Source organism: Vulpes vulpes, chromosome 10 (assembly GCF_048418805.1).
Source record: "Vulpes vulpes isolate BD-2025 chromosome 10, VulVul3, whole genome shotgun sequence".
NCBI lineage: Eukaryota > Metazoa > Chordata > Mammalia > Carnivora > Canidae > Vulpes > Vulpes vulpes.
The window spans coordinates 44,415,556-44,437,498 of NC_132789.1; the positions used below are offsets into that span (position 1 = coordinate 44,415,556).

A 21,943-nucleotide genomic window follows, 5' to 3' on the forward strand; every position below is an offset into this window, starting at 1 on the left:
CTCTGTCATGAATAAATAAATAAAATCTTTTTAAAAAATGAAATGAGATGATCGTGCCTATTTAAAAGGTTAAATGAAGGGTTCCCTGGGTGGCTCAGTCAGTGGTTGAGCATCTGCCTTCCGCCCAGGGTGTGATCTTAGAAACCCTGGATCGAGTCCCAGGTCGGGCTCCCTGCATGGAGCCTGCTCCTCCCTCTGCCTGTGTCTCTGCCTCTGTGTCTCTCATAAATAAATAAAATCTTTAAAAAAGAGAAAATAATCTTTCTAGGATGATGGATGCATCTGTGTTCTTAGCGGTATGGCTGACTTAATGACCTCACTCGCCCCCGGCATCCAGCATCCAGCCCATGATAGATGACTGCCCCTAACTCCTCAGGCTCTGCATCCCTTCACAGGCCGGGAGCTGGAAGAAACGTTCTGAAGGGAGTGAGAGGACTGCAGATTTCTGCAGAAGCAAATGAATCGCACAGTAGTGTTGGAACTAGAATTGCAACTGTTTTGCCATTTCCCAGGAAGCTGGGAAGGCCAAATTGTGAGTGTCCGGAACGAATCAGGGAGTATTTCAGATTTCCCCAGAATGGCTGCAAGATACAAAGAGATGGTCATGCTTGGCCCTATTTAAAAGAGAGGAGCGCTGCAGGAGCATTGCAAAAACATGCAAACGATGGTTGGCCCTATTTTTTTTTTTTTTTTTTTTGCTTGGCCCTATTTAAAAGAAGCGCTAGAGGAGAATTGCAAACACGCATGCAATGCAGGTAAGTCTAAAACAAAGTAAGAGTCCTCCCTTCGAGTCGCTCTTCACCAGAAGTAACAAGTGCACATAATCTGCAGCGGGGACATGTGCCAGTCGAGCTTTTGCAATTAGCCTCCGCGCTCAGATCGTGAACCGGAACACTTCTGCGAAGCACGGACGGAAGGACTTTCCGGAGGCGCTTTACCGCCTCGTAGGGACGCGCCTTCTCGGCACCCACGCGTGCTCGGCGCTTCCCGTGCAGCTCGTGACGTCATCCCCACGCCGGGTTTAAGCTCAGCGTCACCCAAGGCAACCCGGTGGCGAGCGCGCAGCTCCCAGCGCCCGAGGCCCCGTCCACCCCCCCCACCTCTCGCGAGAGTCATGCGTCATCCGAAGGCGCCGGCGTCCCCGGGCGGTCGCGCGGGATCTCCGGCCGGCGGTGCTGTCTCACCGGCGAGGCCAGAAGCCGCAGCGGAGCCCGGCGCGCCGGGCCGTTGCCTCCGCCGCCATGGAGTACCTCATCGGTATCCAGGGCCCCGACTACGTCCTCGTCGCCTCCGACCAGGTGGCCGCCAGCAGTATTGTCCAGATGAAGGACGGTGCGAGGAGGCGGGGAGGCCCGGCCGGGCCTGGGCGCGGGGGGGGGGGGCGGGGGGAAGGCCGCGGGAGAGGGATGGGGGGGACCCCCGCGGGGCGCCAGGCTCCCCGGTCCACGCACCTCTGATAACGTCTTCCTGTTGTGGTCGCTCGTAACGAGGGAAACGGGCGGGCGGGCGGGGTGCTCCTGGGGACGCCAAGGCCGTGGGCACCGCCGGCTGCCAAGTGTCCCAGTGGAGTTCGGGGACTGGAGCCTTAGGGTGCAGGAAGTCCGGCGCCGGGCTTAGCGGAGCGACGCGTAGGGGGCAGCTGTGCCGCTACGCGCCTGGGTAACAGGTGCGGTTTTAAGTGATTTACATGAATTCGTTTTTTTTTTTTTTTTAAGATTTATTTATTTATTCAGAGAGAGAGAGAGCCAGAGACTCGGGCAGAGGGAGAAGCAGGCTCCATGCAGGGAGCCCGATGGTGGGTCTCGACCCCAGAACTCTGGGGTCACACCCTGGGCTGCAGGCGGCGTTAAACCGCTGAGCCACCCCGGCTGCCCGATTTACATGAATTCATTTAACCCTTTTTTTTAAATAAAATTTTATTTATTTATTCATGAGACACACAGAGAATCAGAGACCTAGGCAGAGGGAGAAGCAGGCTCCACGCAGGGAGCGCAACGTGGGACTCCATCCCAAGGACCCCAGGGTCACGATCTGCGCTGAAGGCAGATGCTCAACCGCTGAGCCACCCAGAGATTCCTTTATTTAACCTATTAAGATAGGCACGATCATCTCATTTTACAGGTGTTCGTGCTGAGGCCTAGGGGGAAGAAACTTGCCTAAGGCCACGGGAGGCAGAACCCAGATTCACACCACGTAGTTTGACTCTGACCTTTTTGCCGGTAGCTACTATAGTATACTGTCTCCCCATAGGCCACACTTAATAATTTTTTTAAAGATTTTATTTATTCATGGGGGTGGTGCAGAGACACAGGCAGAGGGAGAAGCAGACTCCATGCAGGGAGCCCAACATGGGATTCCATCCCAGGACCCTGGGATCATGCCCTGAGCCAAAGACCGATGCTCAGCCGCTGAGCCACTCAGGCGTCCCAATACTTAAATTTTTTTTTTTTTTTTTTTAAAGATCTCGGTTGTTTCCTGTGGAATCTAAGAGTGTGTTTTCATGATGGATCATAGACATGCTCCTGTTAAAAAAGTATTATACTTTGGCCCAGGTGGCTTAATGTTTATTTGGCCGATAGACTTTGAGCACCTGTGTTGCTCATTACGGTGCTAGCTTCTGAAGGGATGCAAAGAAGAAGATGTAGATTGTTCTCTTTAAAGTTACAGTTTAATAAGACACTCAGATGTGTATACAAATTATTATAGTGCAAGCTAGGAAATTTTGCTGCATATAAAAAAAACTCAGCATAGAGGAAGAAGATAGTGTTTTTAGGTAATTCAGAGGAAGAAGAGATTCTTTTTGATTGTAGAGATTAGGGAAAGCTCTTTTTTTCTTTAAGATTTTATTTATTCATGAGAGACACAGAGAGAGGCAGAGACACAGGCAGAGGGAGAAGCAGGCTCCATGCAGGGAGCCCAGTGGGGACTCGATCCCAGGACCCCGGGGTCACGAGCTGAAGGCAAACGCTCAACCGCTGGGCCACCCAGGCGTCCCAAGATTAGGGAAAGCTTTGAGGGCAGGTTATGATTCATCTTTGGTTTAAGGAAAGAAAAATTACTAAATCTGGTATTTTCTGAAGTAAGTGTCCATCACTGCTTTTATAAGTGACAGGCATCTGATTGTCAGGCTGTCATCACTTGGGGAGATGGAAAGAACTCTGAGGGACTTTGCTGGAGTTCTGTGATACCTGAAGAAGAGAGAGGCCTGGAAATGGTTTGGTAGACATTTATGGTATGGATTATTCCTCAAGTCAAATGACTTGATGTAATTCCGTGATCAATTCGTAGAGATTTTATTTGTAGATCCTGCTTTCTAAAGGAGTCCATTTGTTTTGAGGGTAAATCTGTCCATTTTGAAAACTAAGACCTTCGATAATACAGGTGATTTTAGCAGGTAGCACAATAACCAAGTCAGTACCTTTACCGCTATTCTATATAATCCATACAGGGGTCTAAGGCATTAAGAAAACGAGGAAATAGGGACAGGTTGGGTGTCTGCCTTCAGCTCAGGTCATGTTACCAGGGTCCTGGAATCAAGCTTCATGTGGGGCTCCCTGCTTCCCAGGGAGCCTGCTTCTCTCTCTGCCTCTGCTGCTTCTCTTGATTGTGCGCGAGCTTGCTCCCTCTCCTATAAATAAATAAAATATTTTAAAAAAGAAAGACAAGGAAATAAGTACCACAAAATGATTTTGTATGATAAAAGAAGTTTCATTAGTATTAGGTTAATTTTTCAACTACTGATTTCAGGATTAAAGCCTAAGGGAAAGAAAGATCACTGTGGTGTGGAAAAAAGATGAATTTGAGTTAGTTCTTGAAAGTGGTTGGAAATAATTCCACTCAACTCTAATTTTCCCTATTGTCTTTTCTGATATAAAATGTTTTATGATAGGAGCGTTAGGATTCCATGAGGACTTTTTCCTACCTTTCGTTTCATGAAGGAACTTGTAGGTTAAGCAAGAATGCTGAAAACGAGTAAACCTTTTGGGATTTTTTTTTTTTTTCTGAGTATAAAATAAGGATGATACTTTGATTTTTTTTTTCTCATCACTTTTTAAGATATTTTGATATAGGGAAGATATTTCCCAGAGATTGCTTGCTTATGCAAGTGCCCCAAGTCTTCAGTTTGGTTATATGCTATATTTCATGTCTCTGGTCTCCTGGTCTGTTTTAAATTACTCAGAGCATTTAAACCCACACAGAGTGTTTTTTTCCCTGAATACATACAGCAGGTGTAATCTGAACTACACATGCTAGGTAATAATATTATACATGTACAGTTTTCCTTAACTATGAGTTAGGTAGGGGTGATAGTATAACCATTTTAAATTCTTGGAAACTAGGGCCCAAGTACATAGTGCTGAGCCCAGATTATAACGAAGGTCTATTGGGGCACTTGGCTGGCTCAGTATGTGGAGCATGCAACTCTTGATCCTTGGGGTCATGAGTTCAAGACCCACCTTGGTCGCAGAGCCTACTTTAAAAAATAAAAATAACCAAGGTCTTTTGGTTCTAGTGCAGTTGGCCTTTTCACAGTATTGTTTACTGATGTTATTCAGTTTGTTGTCCATTTGTTTCATCTATGTGGATCTTCTAAGTTCCTTGTCAAGGATCAGAAATTCCCTAGTGCTATGCAGGCTGTTTCCTCAGGAGCCATTAGTATGTATAATATATCCCTTTACTACTCACTAGACACATGATAAATGTTTAAAACACACTTTGGCTTTGTATTAATAAGTTCATTTCAAAATGAACTTAAAACAGTTTACTGCCTAGAATTTTAACATTTCTTCTAAGTGTGACATTAGTTCTTTGTAAACAAACTTTCTTCTTTCCAAAATAAAAACAGCTTTTTTTCCTCATTATTAAAACAATGAAAACTTTTTTTTTTTTTAAGATTTTATTTATTTATTCATGAGAGACACACAGAGAGAGGCAGAAACACAGGGAGAAGCAGGCTCCATCCAGGGAACCTGACGTGGGACTTGATCCCAGGACCTCGGCACCACGTCCTGGGCTGAAGGCGGCACTAAACCACTGAGCCACCCAGGCTGCCCAAACAATGAAAACTTACTAAGTAATGTGTTCTTTTTTTTTTTTTTTTTTTTTTTAAATTTTTTTTTTTTTAATTTTATTTATTTATGATAGGCACACAGTGAGAGAGAGAGAGAGGCAGAGACACAGGCAGAGGGAGAAGCAGGCTCCATGCACCGGGAGCCCGACATGGGATTCGATCCCGGGTCTCCAGGATCGCGCCCTGGGCCAAAGGCAGGCACCAAACCGCTGCGCCACCCAGGGATCCCTTTAAAATTTTTTTTTTTTTAATTTTATTTATTTATAAGTAATGTGTTCTTAAAAAAGTGATAAAGATTTAGCATAGGCATTTTAGGAAATGCTAAAAAGCAGAAAGAAAGAAAGAAATAAAAATTGCCTATACTCTTGTCACTGGCAAGAAGTTAGATGCCAGGGGCAGCTAATACTCTTCTCCTTTTTCTTTGCATAGATAGTATATCCATAAGTGAATTTTTTTTCGTTATGACCAAGTTTGCAAACTAACAGTCTTTGAGTCTCCATAGCCTATAACAAATAAAAGTATGTTTGTTTAGGAGTTTCAAGGCAGTTTGATACTATCTGCAGGTACAATTTATGTGTTTTTTTCCAAAGTTTAAGAAGCCGTATTATGGTTCTACAACTCTCAAATGTTTGTAGAATATTTATTTGACTGTAACATTTTGTTCTTTAAATCCTATTAAGGGATTTTGACATTTCAGAAGCTTTCAGACAGGAAACATGTCTCCCAGGGAAGATTTTTCAGTACTATTTGAAAAATGAAAAGTGAAAGTGAGAGTGAGATAGGGAGAATTATGCTTTTTCTGAAACTACAGACTGAATATGGAGTTTTCTTCCTTAGGCACTAATTGCTATTTGAATATTTATTTATCTTTGTAATCTAAATGAGTCTGGTTCAACTAGATAAGAGTAGACTATTGGGATGTTTTAGGTATTTTTAAATAGCTCAGTGTTGAAATATTAGTGTTAGAATTTTTGCTCTGGCAGTCATTTTAATTTTCTCTTTGCTTTTGAAGTGATGTTGATTTACCTTTTAAGTTGATTTATATTCTAAGTTGATTTGTTCTTTCTCGAGATGATCCTTAATTTTCATTGTAGCACTGGTTCTTAGGTGCTTTTGTGTGTATATAAATAAAATAACATTTGTATTTGTAGAGATATTTCAGGGCTTTGAAATCATAAACCTGAAGATCAAGCCATTGGCTTGATTCCTTCAGTTTCTTTGAAGGTTCAGTTTTTGTGCTTCAAGCACCTTCAAACGCATTTAACTGTATTTTCAGTTGTCCGCTTTCAAATATATTCTCCAACTGAGATTGACCTTAATACAATATGCCAGTGGGTTTAACATGGAATGTGAAAGAGAATAATTAACATAGTTGCCCATTAAAGTCTTCTAAAAACAGTGATTAGTAAAATTATTCAACATGGTGATTGATCAACCTGTTTGTGGTTGCCTATAAAATAGTAAATTTCTGATGAGGTAATTTTTTTTTTGATGTAATTTTTAACGCTATTTTTTTCTTTGTGCAGATCATGACAAGATGTTTAAGATGAGTGAAAAAATCTTACTCCTATGTGTTGGAGAGGCTGGAGACACTGTACAGTTTGCAGAATATATTCAGAAAAATGTGCAACTTTATAAGATGCGAAATGGTGGGTAATACTTGGAATGTAACTTTGGTTGATTCCTCTTTAAATTTGAACTAAAAAAAAGAATACGCTCTACTGACAATTCTACACATGAGCAGACCAGTGTGGTCATATTTTTATTTGACTCTTCCTACTTTTGAAACTTTATCTAGATCCTCCTTCTGATCCTAAAGATTTTCTGCAAAAATCCCAGAGTCGAAAAGGGAACCATTTTACCACTGATACTTGAGGGCTACTTTGGAGATGAATATGGTAGTATCAGACTTTTTAAGTGTTAGATATTTCGGAGGATGTTATTGGAGCCAAAGTATATCTGAACCTCAGAGCTAAAAGATTTCAGCTAAACTTGGTTTTACTTTTTATAATGTGACAAGTCACTTAGCCTCCCTGGGTCTTTATTTGCCTCACATCTAAAATGGGATAATAATACTAATGAATTATATTTATATTAATGAATTATAAAAGTTTGTAAACTTAAAGCTTTGTAACTGTGGGAGATTTACTGTCATAGAAGAGTACCTTGCCTTTTAGGTAGATTCTTGTTCAGAAAGATAATTAGGATTTTTGTGAGTTCTTTCTGGGGCTAATGAGCTCCAATCCTCATTAGAGGATTCCTCACTGGATTTCCTCATTAGAGAAAGCCTCACTATCAAATAACACTAACCACTGGCCATGTGATCCAGGAAAGTTTATCGTGACACCCTAGCAGAAAGGACCTTCAGTTGTTTACTTCACAGTTTAATACACTTATACACAGCACTGGTATGTGGAACTGTGAAAGAACTTAATTTGAGTATAATTGTATAAAATGGCTAGATAGGACTCCTCTATATAGATTTTAGGCAGCAAATTTAGCATCATGCTTTCAGTTCCAGTTTGAGGGTCTTCTCTCTATTAAGCACTCTGGCTAGTACCACAGAGAACTCAAAGATGAAAAAAGAACCTAAAGCATGTGGCACTTAGGTTTAAGCAAGTTGAGAATGTTTCAAAAATTATTTTTCAGTGGTTCAACTTTGTGCCTTCATGGCAGGTGAGGGATGCCAATGTTTCTCAAGTACAGTATAGCTACAGCAATATTTCACTGCCCTCTCGTGGGAGAGGGAGGGAAAGTAAACAAGAGTTGAGAGGGTTGCATGTTGCATGGCTGTCATGGTTTAAACTCTGCACAAAATAAAAATCGTGTATGGTTAAAATTGCCTTTAAAATCTCTTAAATTGGGCAGCCCCGGTGGCTCGGCGGTTTTGTGCTGCCTTCAGCCCAGGGCCTGATCCTGGAGACCCGGGATCGAGTCCCACATCGGGCTCCCTGCATGGAGCCTGATTTCCCTCTGCCTGTGTCTCTGCCTCTCTCTCTCTCTCTCTCTCTTATGAATAAATAAATAAAATCTTAAAAAAAAAAACTTAAAAAAAAATCTCTTAAATTACCTGTCAGTGTTGTTTTGTGTGTGTAACCCTACCCTACATAGCAGTTGTTACGCATATTAAAGGTCAAGAACTGAGTTAAGGGAAGGGAGGAAAAGTCTCTATGTAAATAGGCATCAGACCTTTTCTGCTTTTCAGATAACTATCAATCAAATCCTTAGTAGTATTTAGGGGATTAGGTATAGAATTGTAAAGTATTTCCTGCTTGTTCAGAGTTGCTTGCATTATGATTTATATGCAGTAATAGACTGGTAGTAAGGATGAAATACAGTAAACTATGGAAGCACCTGGCATAGACCCTGAAATATAGCTGCTGTTCAATAAATATTTGTTAGAATTTTAACCTAAATCGTACCTGCTGTAACACAGGTGTTTGAAATGTTGTAGGGAATAACTTAACCACATGCTGTTGGTCTTTCCAAAGTGACATTTTCTGCATGGGTCTGCTTAATTGTGGGTCATTCATGGCTTTTGGCTCTGGTCCCATTTTACTAGGGGTGGGGGCTAAGTTCCAGAGTGAGTGCATCATTAAATGCACATGTGATGGCATCCCTCTGGGCTATAGTTTTGTTGCCATTGCAACTTTAGGTTTTATGCTTGAGATATCTATTTTTTAAAATGTTGATAGTGATGGAAACGTTTTTTCTATTGCTTGTATTTTTGAAAATCATATTTAACAAAAATTTTTTTAAAGAAAACCATATGAAGTATGACCCTGAGGCAACCCCAGCTTCCAGCCTCTCTTTTCCCAATATTCTTTTTATTTTTTTTTTTTAAGATTTTATTTATTTATTCATGAGAGACACACACAGAGAGAGGCAGAGACACAGGCAGAGGGAGAAGCAGGCTCCATGCAGGGAGCCCGACGTGGGACTCGATCCGGGGACTCCAGGATCAGGCCCTGAGCTGAAGGCGGTGCTAAACCGCTGGGCCACCAGGGCTGCCCCCCAATATTCTTTTTAAATAAACTTTAAAAATCAGCATCTTGGGCACCCTGGATGGCTCAGCGGTTTAGCGCCGCCTGTAGCTCTGCCTGTGTCTCTGCCTCTCTCTGTGTCTCTCATGAATGAATGAATGAATGAATGAATAAATAAATAAATAAATACATTTTTTAAAGAAGAAAATGATTTAAAAAAATCAGCATCTTGTGACTTCTTTCTTTTTTTCCCAATACCTATGTATTTGTACCCCCTTCCTTCTATAGAGGAAACCAGTCTGTTAATGAATGAACAGCTTAAGCAAGGCTGTGCATTTGCTCTCACCATGGAATAGTTACCTTGGTTCTGTGTTGTGACCAGGAATTACTGTTGGTGTTAACCAGCTATTTCACAGCTGTTGAGTGGGAAAAGGGATAAGAAGTAGGATTGTACTCCTCATTCTGTGTACTTCATGTACTCTGGGTGTACAGGGAGTGGAGAGATGTGAGAAGAGGAGTAGTGGAATGGTTTGGGGTGCTGTTATTCCTTCTGGTTTACTTTATGACTACTTATCTCTTGTACCAGGTTACGAATTGTCTCCCACAGCAGCAGCTAATTTCACGCGCCGAAACTTGGCTGACTGTCTTCGGAGTCGGGTAAGCAATATAGCAAGCAGCCTTACGTGACGGTAGAAAAATTTCAGTGCTTTTTCTATATTATTATTATTATATGAAGAAAAGTATTTTTACCTTTTTTTGGACTTCCTACACCCTTCTCCTTAGTACTTGTTCATTCTTAAGTCTCTTTGGATTTGTTTTCTTTTTCTGTGTAGTTGCTAATTAAATCCCAAAGGGCAAATATACACTTCCCCAGAGAATTTGGATGGAGCACACCAACGTGAAGTCCTATGAAAGCCTTTAAACATTTTTTTTTTTTTCAAAGTGTTTTCATAGCAAACCATGTTCCTTAATTCCTGTGACTGAAGGTTCTTACATGGCGGTGGAGGTGAAACTTTGAAAATAACAGTGCAAATTTCATCTTGAGATTATGTGTCTTTCTGTGATTATTCTTGCCAAAGCACACAGAATTATTCATCTTCACTTGCTTTGACCTTGTTGCTATCATAGAGCTGTTTTTGTTCCATCAACAGTATGTTAAAAGATGGCAGCATCAAGTTAAGGACTTGTATTAAAGACTGTGTAGGATGTGCAAAGAAAGTGCATATGATTGCTAAAGGTGTGTATTATTTCCTTCCCACTGGGACTAAGTGAATGGAGCCTTACCACGTGACCTTACCCCCTGTGCCTGTTTACTCATCTATGAAATCGAGATAACTTCCTAACCCCACAGGAGTGCTAGGAAAATGAATGCTTGTAAATCATAATATTTAACATTCATATGACTTTTGCCCTAAGCATTTTGCTTAGTAATTTAATCTACTCACTATTCCACTGAGATACAGTAGTCAGTTCTCTATCACTGACACGGAATGAAATGGCATAAAGTGGCAAAGGGACTAGCTCCAGGTCACACAGCAGGTCAGACCGCTACACTAATGGTGCTGTAATTGCTTGACTATCTGCCTCACATTGGTTTTTCAGTAGTGTTGCTGGAACATCAATGGTATTCATGTTTTTATTACGGTTTTAGTTTTATCTGCACTCGCTTAAGCTGAGTTATGACAGAAATCTAAACAAGTACAGATGTTATTTTTTTAAAGTTTCTTATTACAAGTCTTTAAAACAGTTTATTTTCTAGTACCCAATAACTGGATTGAGAACTTCTCAATAAATAGATATCTTTTTCTCAGTGCTACCTTTGGCCCAGGGACTTGTGCAATATAACGATCATGGGGTTTGAAGAGGAGTTAGAGATATACCTATATTGTTTTGATCTGGGTTAAAGGTCAGTGGCCTTTTCTTGTTCACTACTCTGTGAGAGAGGCAAATGGGTTAGATACGACCTTTTCTGCCGCTCAGACATTCCTGTGGCATTGGTAAACAGTATGCTGTGGCTTGCTGTGTAAAATATTCCTCTGACTTGTCAGGCAGGACTGGAATAAGAATTTCAGCTTTGGGCACAATAAATACTTTATCATAAATACAGCAGATGTTAAGTGAAAGAAGCTCCTTTTAGAATGGAGATAAGAGTGGCAATGTGCTTCATGCAAATGCAGTGGATCTAGTTAATCTCCTAGCAGAAATGTTTGATGTTTTAACAGATAAATATCCCTTGTAGACTGTGACATAGGGCTCTAGTAAATATTGACTACCTCTGCCTATGGTTCTGAGTCCAATCTCTGCTCCCACACCCTTCTATCAAGTTAGATGGTTAGCTCTAAAATATGAGCCTATATTTTAGTCATTTTATTCTGGGGAGAAAGGTGATTTTCTTTCTAATAAGTGTGAAATCACTAGATTTGGTACATTTATACAGTCACATCAGTTGGTACATGAGACTTATTTTGGGTCAGCCACTTACCATGTATAACTTTGTGTCTGTAGCTCAAATTGTCTGATTTCTAATTTGGTGTGTGTGTGTGTGTGTGTGTGTGTGTTTGGGGGTGGTATGTGGTTGGGTGGACATTTGTTGCAGAGTATATAATGAATTTTTTGTAAACTGGTTCTTAAAATGCAAGCAGGTTTAGCATTGTGGTTAAGCACTGTCCCTGGATTTAAGCTGCTGAGGTTTTTGTGTTTTGTTTTTTTTTTTTTAAGATTTTATTTTATTTTATTATATTTTATTTGAGAGAGAGAACGAGCAGCGGGAGGGGCCCGGGGAAGGGAGAGGGAAAACCAGATTGATTCTGTCCTGAGCATGGAGCAGATGCGAGGCTCAGTCTCATGACCTCTGAGATCAGGACTTGAGCCAAAATCAGGAATTGTATACTTAACCATCTGAGCCACACCCAGGTGCCCCTAGACTGTCTGAGTTAGCTCACTGATTTACTAGCTGTGCGTCTTTGGACAGATTCTAACTTAATTTTTCTATTTACAAAATAATAGCACTTACAGAATTATTATAAATAGTAAATGAAGTAATCTTGCAAAGCTGTTAGCACAGTATGTGGCACATATGACTAATCACTTGTTTCAGTGCTGCTATTGTTCCTTGGTTGAAGAAACAATTTATTTATTTTATTTATTTTTTAAGATTTTATTTGTTCATGAGAGAGACACAGAGAGGGAGAGACATAGAGGGAGAAGCAGGCTTCATACAGGGACCTTGATGTTGGACTTGATCCCTGTACTCTGGGATCACGCCCTGAGCCAAAGGCAGATGCTCAACCACTGAGCCACCCAGGCATCCCGAAGAAGCAATTTAATAGTTATAAGTTAGTTTCTTATGGGAGATTCTGTGTTGTGCTATTTCAGTTGAATGTATTTGCTGGTAAAGAAGATATGAAAAAGTATTGATATGGATAAGGAAGATAGAAATAAAGCAACATTGATCATTTATTACGCAAGGCTTTGTTCTAGATCAACACATCCCACTATGGTAGCCACTGGTCATAAATGGCAATTAAAATTTAAAATAATTAAAATTAAATTAAATTTAAAATCAAATTTAATTCCTAGGTGAGAGTCTCTTGGGCTTTGAATGAAAAATAAGCTTTTGTTTCTATAAGAAAATTTGGTTCCTCATTCACATTAGCCACTTTTCAAGTGCTCAATAGTCACATGTGGCTAATGGCTACTATATTGGACATTGCAGATGTCATTGTCATAGGAGGTTCTCTTAGTGCTACTCTACCTAGTTATATATGTGACCTTATTTAGTGCTCACTAGACACTATAAGATGAATGTTATCCCCATTTTACTTATAAGCCTACTTAGACTGGTCAATAAAGAGCTTAAGTATTTCTGGTATGTGTCCAAGTATACCAAAGACACATATATAGCCTGTCAAAGGCTGAGGTAAGATTCTAACTTCAAATACCATCCTCTTTCATACTGTCTCCTTACTTTACTGGACTACTGGTACAAATATGTTTGTGCATTTGGGGAAGCATAAAATTTTCAGTTTTATTAAAATGTCAAGATCTCCATATAGGGGGGCACTGAGTGGTTCAATTGGTTGAGCATCTAATTCTTGATTTGGGCTCTAATCATAATCTCGGGGGTCATGAAGTCTGAGGTCAGGCCCTGTATCCAGCTCCATGCTCTGTGTGAAGTCTGCTTGGGATTCTCTCCCTTTACCACCCGCCCCAGCTCCCATGCACGCACACACACATTCTCATTCTCTCTCTCTCTCTCTCTCTCTCTCTCTAATGAAATCTTTTCTTTTTTCAAATAATGAAATCTTAAAAAAAAAATCTCCATATAGGATTATGTGGGTAACATATAAATAGGTACTCATTGTAGGTGTTTAGTAAATATTTGCTGAGTGAATGTCATCTAGTTGGTCCATAGATACCACTGAAAATGTTACTGTATACTTATATACTGGAAGGGAATTTCATTAAAATATATGTTTTTAAAGATTTTATTGATTTATTTGAGAGAGTGTGTGTATGAGCACGGTGGGAGGGGCGGGGGAAGCAGACTCCTTGCTGAGTAGGGTACCTGATGCTGGTACCATCCCTGGACCCAGAGATCATGACCTGAGCTGAAGGCAGACACTTAACCAACTGAGCCACCCAGGTGCTTTGTTTTTTTATTTTTTAAAGATTTTATTTATTCATGACAGAACGAGAGGCAGAGACACAGGGAGAGGGAGAGAGAAGCAGGGTCCGTGTAGGGAGCCCGATGTGGGACTCGATCCCAGGTCTCCAGGATCACGCCCTGGGCTGAAGGCAGCACTAAACTGCTGAGCCACCCAGGCTGTCCAACTAGTTGGATTTTTAATAGGATTATTTTGAAAATTTTGTAATGGCTTATAAGCATAGTTCGCAATGATGCTTATTTAAATTCTCTTTATGATTTGATTAATGGACTATAGAAGAGAGAGTGATAAGTTAATGGGACTGTTTCTTGCTTGAAATTAATTAGGTGGCATATTTGGTGTAGTATTTGAATGCCCTAAAACTATGTTATTATCCGGGGATCCCTGGGTGGCTCAGCAGTTTAGTGCCTGCCTTTGGCCCAGGGCGTGATCCTGGAGCCCCGGGATCGAGTCCCACGTCGGGCTCCCGGCATGGAGCCTGCTTCTCCTTCTGCCTGTGTCTCTGCCCCCCTCTCTCTTTCTATGTCTATCATGAATAAATAAATAAAATCTTTTAAAAAAATTATTTTATTATCCACCCAGATCTCCATTTTGCATATGTAGAAACAGATACGAACCAGCCGAATCCAGTATCTTTGGGGAATGTGGAGTTTCATGGCAAGGTTTAGAGTAGAACACTGCCCTCCCTGGTATGTAATCTTCAGGGCTTTATTTGTTGGCCATAGTGTTCTCATAGAACCTTTTCTGCCAAGTACTTGGTAAGCCTTTGGTAATTTATCTTTTTATAGGGCTATATTTGTTAATACTTAAGCACCTAAAAAAATAGAAGTAAAATATATCAGCCAGCCTAGTGTAGTGGTTTTCAAACTCTGTTCCATGAAGCTGCCTCAGGAAAGTCACCAAGGGAGACCAATATGGTAAAACTTTAGCTCTGCTTCACATAGATCAGCACTATTATTTATTTTATATGTTGAGGTTTCATGTAAAATTTTATTTGAAAAAAGCAGCTTTGCTGTCCCCTTCCCACCAAAGTTTGAAAACTAGTGGTGTAATTGAAAGAGCTCGGTTTCAGAAGGTTTAGTACTAGCTTCCCTGAGAGAGAGTTGAAAAAAACCTTGGGATAAAGAAAGAATTTGATTGGAAATTTAATAGTATCTTCTAGACTCCAAATGGTATAACTTAAAGATCTAATGTCAAGACCATAACCAGACTTAAATTCATTTTTTCAGGGAAACAATATGTCAGAAAGAATTTCAAGTATTAGTCATTTCTAGAAGTGACCATGACTTGTCCCAAAACCCTGGCCTGAATTTGAGTGTGTTACATCTGGCTTATAGTAGGCATGTATAGTGTGGTCTTTTCCTAGAAGAATCCTGGTTGCTTTGAGCCTCTAATCTGACCCCTAGAGTTATTGTCCTCTTGCCTTTGGTGGGTGTCACAAAGATATCATCTGTTTATTGGTATCAGTGAGGTCATGTGACATGGTGAGCAGATGGCCCTGGTGAAACCTTGGCTTTGCAGGTCTTGTCCTCTAAACACGATTAACCATTTGTTACATATGATTAAAATATCCCTAACAAGGGTAATTTCACATGCTTTTTGTCAAATGGGGTTAGCAGGATGTGACATGACACAGCATTACCTTCTTCCTCCATGTGCCATCTCCCTTGAGGCCGTGTCTCCCCTGTTCACCCCCGTCTCACCCGTGCCCAGTCTTGCCTTCCAGCTCACCTGCTCCAGATGGGCGACACAGTGGGAGGACACTGGCAAAGGCAGATGTGTTTATTTTCCGGAGACAAAATGTTTTGCTGCCACAGATGGCAGTGCCTTCAAGCAAATGGCAGCCTTTGACACCACTGCCACACAGCCTGGGCATCTTGACAGACAGAGCTGGCTTACTTTTGGTGATGAGGAAATTGAAAAAAAAAAAAATCAAGAGGTTCATCATGAAACTCATGGAATTTCAGTGCAAGCAGCAGTCCTTTTAGACCTGGAGAACAGTTCTTTCCCACCAGACCCCAGGCAGCTAGTCAGCTAACTAGATTTTCTGATGGGCCCAGAGTTATATGTCTGTTGATTACTTTGTTTCCTAGCCTGAATAGGACATACAGTAAAAACTGAAAACATATGGCTACCTTTAGATGGATATTCAGTGGTATGCAAAACACATGTGTATCCCAGGTCACATCTCACAGGAGTCGCTGAGGATTGAGGTGGCTTATGTCTGTTCCATTGGAGATAGTTCTATTTTTAGTGGTCATTTTGATTATCCAACGGCCCAGCGACAGATATGCCTTAAAGTTGAGATGACTTAATGTGACAACACTTTGTGCTTATAGTGTTTTCCTACCAAGAAGAGTAAGACTTCTGACAGCTGCCCTTTAAATAAAGCACTTTACTTACGCAGTCATTAGGGTTTGACTAAGTCCATTAGGAAGACAAAGACCTATATGTTGAATCATTACACTTACTCATTTTCTAAGAAAAAATGGTTTAAGAAGATCCTTCTTTGAAAGTTACTGGAATCCTTTTTGTTTTTTTTTTTTTTAAATATGTGCTGTTTTTCCCAGCCCTAGTGCTGATGGAGTTAGGAGTTCGCAGGTGTAAAGCCCTCCTCCCTCCCACTCCCCATCTCTCTCCAGGGGGTTGTATGTGAGAAGGTGTTGCTTTCTCACTCAGAGAGCATATCTGTGCTACCCTGTGGATGCCTGCTGTGAGCTGAAAGAACCCCGTTCTGGTTGAAAGGAATGAGCTTATTGGGTAGCCAGGATCGTGCAACCCTGTAATGCCACCTTGTACCTTAGAGCATCTTTCCTTCTCACAATGGGGTTGAAGGTAATTGATACTGTTTTGTTTTTGACGGTAAATTCATACTGTTTTTGAAACTTGTGTAGTGAAAATTACACGGTTTCCTATTAAGGTATGGTTTAAGGCAGGAGCAGCAGAGTACTGTGTCTGCTTAGTAAAAACATGCTTTTGTTTTGAAAATATTTACCATTAGAAGTACAGGTTTATCCTACCTTTTAGGATTGCTTCAAACCTGGTGTGTGTGGGCATTTCCTCACACATGCTCACAGATACAAATACACATATACTCTGACATATTGATGCCTCTTCCTGTGCCCCTCCCAATCTCTAATGCTTGTTTTATTTTTAAATTTTAATTCCAGTATAGTTCGCATATGGTGTTATATTAGTTTCAGGTGTACAATATGTGATTCAACCTGATGTCTCTTTTTTTTGGCCTGGCCCAGGATCACTCAGGCATGTGAATTCAGGGGCTAATGCCAAAAATTTCTGTGAGATTTTCCTATACTCTCCCCAAAAAGTGATCTAAAGTGAAGGACAGTGGGACATTTTTGAAGGGGGAAGGAGTTGACTGTTCTATTTCTCAATCTAGAAGGTAGTTACATGTATAATCATTTTATTCATTAAGCTATGTGTGTATATTGTATGCACCTTTATGTGTTCACAAAAAAAGTTTAAGCAAATAAAAAAAAGGGTAAAAGGACAAGAAAGCATAACACATTTTTTGAAAAGTTAAAGAAGGGGCACCTGGGTGTCGCAGTGGGTAAGCGTCTGCCTTTGGCTCAGGGTGTGATCCTGGGGTCCTGGGATCGAGTTCCGCATTGGGCTCCAACAGGGAACCTGCGTCTCCCTCTGCCTGTGTCTCTCCCTCTCTGTATGTCTCATGAATAAAATCTTTATTTAAAAAATTGAAGAAAAGAAGTTCAAATTTACCATTGCTTTGGAGTGTAGACAGTAGAACAAATAGGATTAACTAGATTGGAAAGAAAAAAGGCAGGGAGAGGAAATAATCTCTGAATCTTTATAAACTAAAATAACCTGCCGAAACTCTATATTGCCGTTCTGATGCCTCCTAACGTGTAGTTTTCCATAACTGAGAAGTCCCACTGGTGCTGATAATCATTCATTCAGTAAATCTGCCTGCATTGTCCTTGGGGCTGGGGAAACAGGTGCAGAGCTCAGTGAGTGCCTTTAGATGGAGAAATTGCACTGCAGAGGGACAAGTGCCACAATGGCTATACAGTTAGATCGGTGCTCTGGGAACAGAACCTAACCTGAGCCTTAAAGGACCAGCTGTCATTAAGGCAAAAGTAAAGCAAAAAGAAAAACCAGAAACACAGACCAGAGAGGTGTGTAAGGGAGTGTGTTAAGTGAGGCATAGGGTTTTTCTAATGATGTTTGGGACAAGGACAGAGTTCTCTGAGTCTCCTCCTAATTTTCTGTTTTAACTAGTATACAATTTGTACTGTATACAAATTAGGGCTCTGTTGATTGAAAAACATATATAAATACCTATCTCTATTTAGTTTTTACTATGTGTTCTACATATGTAAAATCCACAATCTAAATAGTTTGTTTTAAATATGGCTGAGATTTTCAGGGGAATGGAAGAGATCGAAACTAGAGAGGTAGTCCATGTTATGAACACTGATGAAAAAGCTTTTTGCTAAAGCAGTGGGGCTCTCTGGAAGCTTGTTGACTAAGAGGGGGAGTTAGCATAATCAGATAAGATTTGGTTAGACCATTGTCTCCTCTTTGGTGAAGTGTGGGGAAAGAAGAGAAAAGCGGGGAGACCAATGAGGAGCTTCTATGTCAATTGAAGAGGTAAGAGTATCTTGTGTTGAACATAGGCTGCTAATGGGGAGCACCGTGTTCTAATCGAGGGGCTCGTAAACACGGTTTCCTTAGTGTTCTATATCTGATTGCTGTGGACATCCAGAAACATATATAGTCATATATAGTCCTAAGTATCTTTTCTAGCAGACTTACTTATTGACTCAGGAAGGTGAATCAGCTGTGATGTTCAATATTCATAGATACTCATGGGCATGCTTAGTATGTACAACCTAATATTTGCCTTGTAGTATACAAAGCATGGCTTCTGCACTTAATTTTTTGAGAACTGGCTTAAAGGTATATGGGATCTTAAATTTTCCCTGGAAACTGCCAGCTCATGAAAAAAAGTTCAAGTGGTCTTGTTGCAGACATGGTGGTGTTGGCTTTACCATTGCACAATCAGCAATTTTATTTTGATGTTATTTGGGAGAAAGCAGTATTTTTGATTAGCAAGTAAAATTAATGTAGAAAACAAATACCGTGTTAACTAGTTGGTATAATAAGGCATCTGTGCCATGTTGCATTTCAACTCATTAAATTTCTAAAGTTCTAATTACGGTAAGATTACAACTTTAACAGGAGAACTGTTCAAACTTGGGGTTAGTGATGGCTTTAGAGAAGTAAAATTTACAGAAATTTTGGAATTCTTGAAGGGGACCTTTAAAATCTAGTTTTGCTAAAAATTGAAATATGCACAATATTCAAATTTTTTGCTCCTTAGTTTCAGATTCAGTTGACATTATTTGGGCACCTACTACTTACTAGGCCTTCTTTCAGGAACTTTAAGAGAGACCAGTACTCTTTATTCCTTACAGCTGTCAGGAAAGCAATCCTATCCCCATATTCAGATGGAGCACTTGGCAGCTCCAGGACCAAATGACTATCTCAAGTAACAAATGTAAAATGATAAAGCTGCATTTGATCTCAGGTCTTCATTGCTTTTTTTCACAAAAATACATCCCTATCTTCTGACTTATAGCATTTAAAATCATAGTTTATTCAAATAATAATTTAAAAGATGTTTGCTTTTAAAGTTTAACATCTTGGTTGTAATTGCAGTAACATTGCTGATCTTAAGTTCAAGAACTCAGCCGTTGTAAGGATTGCTGCCAGTGTGGTAAGCAAAACATTTGACATGAGCTAATCATTATAAAAGGAAAGTGAGGACAGTTCTTATATTATGATGATTTCACATGCCAGCATCAAACAGATACACCAAGTAGACTTCCAGAGAAGGACCTACAGTGGAGAAAAGAGAAAGGGAAATTTTGGTTGGTCTCATTTTCAGGATAATGCTGCTTTTGTCTTGGGTCTAAAGATCAGAGGTTTGCTTGTTTCTATATTTTTCAAGTTAGTGTGAGACTCTGTAAACATGGGCCATTTTGTTTTTTAGTACTACAGAGATAAATGTATCCGAAACAAGAGAAAACAAGGCAAGTCAAGCAGTCCGTTTAATTTAGCTTCCTTGTTGTGAAGCTCAGATAATATTCTGATCCTGATCAGTTTAAACTCCCTACTTTTTTTTCAGTCACAGGATTAGGCCAAGACTGTTTACAGCTTCCAACTTCATACCTCCTTTTTCCCTGCCCTCAAAGTGGATAACAGAGCTGGTCCCAGCTTGTGATTTTGAAAGTCCAGTTTCTTCCCAACTCCCCAGAATGTCTCCCCAAACTTAGTGCAGTCTTTGAGATCAGCCTCTGCTCATCAGTCGCCGTCTACTGTTTCCCTGGTCTCTCCAGACCTGCCTCACCCCTGTCACACTCACTTTCTCCACTTCATGTCCAGTCATCCACACTCCCCAGTCTGCTGTGTGTTCTTTCTCATCTCTCTGCTTTTGCTGACCCTGCCTGTTTACCAGGCATTCACGCCTGAATGTACCTCCACATCTCCAAATGGCTAGCTTTTAACAGTTAAGACTCAGTTTTCCAGGGAAGCTTTCTCTATATTCCCCACCCCCCAAACACGCGTCTCCCTCAGTTTCTTTGTGGTCTCATGGCAGCCTAGGAATGGCTCTGCTCTGGTGTCCTGTTGTAATGGGTCACTTTCTTCCACACGTGAACACAGGAATGAGTGTTTGTGGAAATGAAAAACATCCCAAGTAGCTGGCTCTTCATTCAGGCTCTTGATTTGGATTGTATACTCTTTTCTCTTTCCAGCTGCCTCTGGACAGCTAAACCGAATAAGCTCATAGTATCCAAATTGAGTTTTTTATGTTTGCTCTACCTTCTTTCCCCTTACTGAGAGCCTACTTAACGCCTCTTTCTCCTTCATTTTCTATTCTACTAGGTATTAATACCTGTCAGTTCTACCTTCTAACTAAAGTTCATATTCCATTTCTCACCCTCTATCCCTACCACTTCTGGAGTGTCTTGTGACATGAAAAAGGCTTGGCCCAGCAGGGGGATAGGAGTGGTTTTCACTGGATCCTCTTTGATTGATATGCTGAAGTTCATATTCTTTAGAAAGCCAATGACAGCACTATCCCAGGTCTTCTGCTTCCTGCTGAAATCACCTAATTCACTCAGCATACATGTTCCCATCGTCGCCAGTACCCACACAGTCCATGTCCTCCATGTTGTTTTACCTTCACATGTACTGTTTCCTTCATCTGGAATCCTCCTATCCCTGTCTATTTTATGAGCTCTTTCCACAACCAGGCTTCCATTTTCATCACCTGCCATAATGCTTTTCACATAGTAAATGCTCAGTAAGTAACATCTATTAAATTTAGAATAAAGGGGCCCCTGGCTGGCTCAGTTAGTAGAGCATGCAGCTCTTGATCTTGTGGTTGTGAGTTCAAGCCCCATGTTAGGTATAGATACAGAGATTACTTAAAAATAATAATAAAATATAATCCCATTTCATTTTTGTTTTAAGATTTTATTTATGTATTCATAGAGATGCAGAGAGAGAGAGAGAGGAAGAGACGCAGGCAGAGGGAGAAGCAGGCTCCATGCAGAGAGCCTGACGTGGGACTCGATCCCAGGTCTCCAGGATCACACCCTGGGCTGCAGGCGGTGCCAAACCGCTGCGCCACCGGGACTGCCCTATAATCCCATTTCAAATGCAAAAGCAAAGTTGGCTGGAATATCTGCCCATTTCATAATAACCCTGTGTTCTGGTCTCAGCTCTTGCAGGATTTGGTTAAAGCCTTTTATAAATTGTGTACGTTTATGCTTAAGGCATAATTAGCATTGTTGTTAAAGAGATTGATGGATTTCCTTAAAAAAGACTGTGTTGCAGACGATTAAAGTCAGAATACACATGAACTATATTGTTTGGGCAGTACGGGTAGATCTTCCCCAGCCCCATCCATAGAGCCACAGTCTTTTAGAGCTAGAAAAGGTACATAGGTTGTGAAGACAAAAGTTGCTGAAATCTCTGAGATTCTTTTTTAGTCTTTATATAGTGAACAGTGCAATTCCAACATAAGTACAGAGTCTTTGAATTAAAATGGCAAAATTGACATTGAAATTTCAAGTTTATTTGTCATTTTAGAGAGCGAGCGAGCAATCATGCTAGTGGGGAAGGGACAGAGGGAGAGTGAGAATCTCAAGCAGACTCCCCACTGAGCATGG

At 40.7% G+C, this 21,943-nt stretch overlaps 1 protein-coding gene across 2 annotated transcripts in view; it reads left to right on the forward strand.

Moving 5' to 3' along the window:
* Nucleotides 1-1,099: 1,099 nt before the first annotated feature.
* The window catches only part of PSMB2 (proteasome 20S subunit beta 2), a 32,289-nt gene continuing 11,445 nt past the window's right edge, over nucleotides 1,100-21,943 (forward strand). Inside the window, exons 1-3 of one of the 2 annotated variants that reach the window (XM_025991764.2) lie at nucleotides 1,100-1,298; nucleotides 6,598-6,720; nucleotides 9,641-9,711. In XM_025991764.2, the coding sequence (XP_025847549.2) occupies nucleotides 1,115-1,298; nucleotides 6,598-6,720; nucleotides 9,641-9,711 (378 nt within the window). In that variant the 5' untranslated portion in view covers nucleotides 1,100-1,114. Of the gene's footprint in view, nucleotides 1,333-6,597; nucleotides 6,721-9,640; nucleotides 9,712-21,943 lie in introns of both variants that reach the window. The other variant, XM_025991765.2, reaches the window with a different exon arrangement.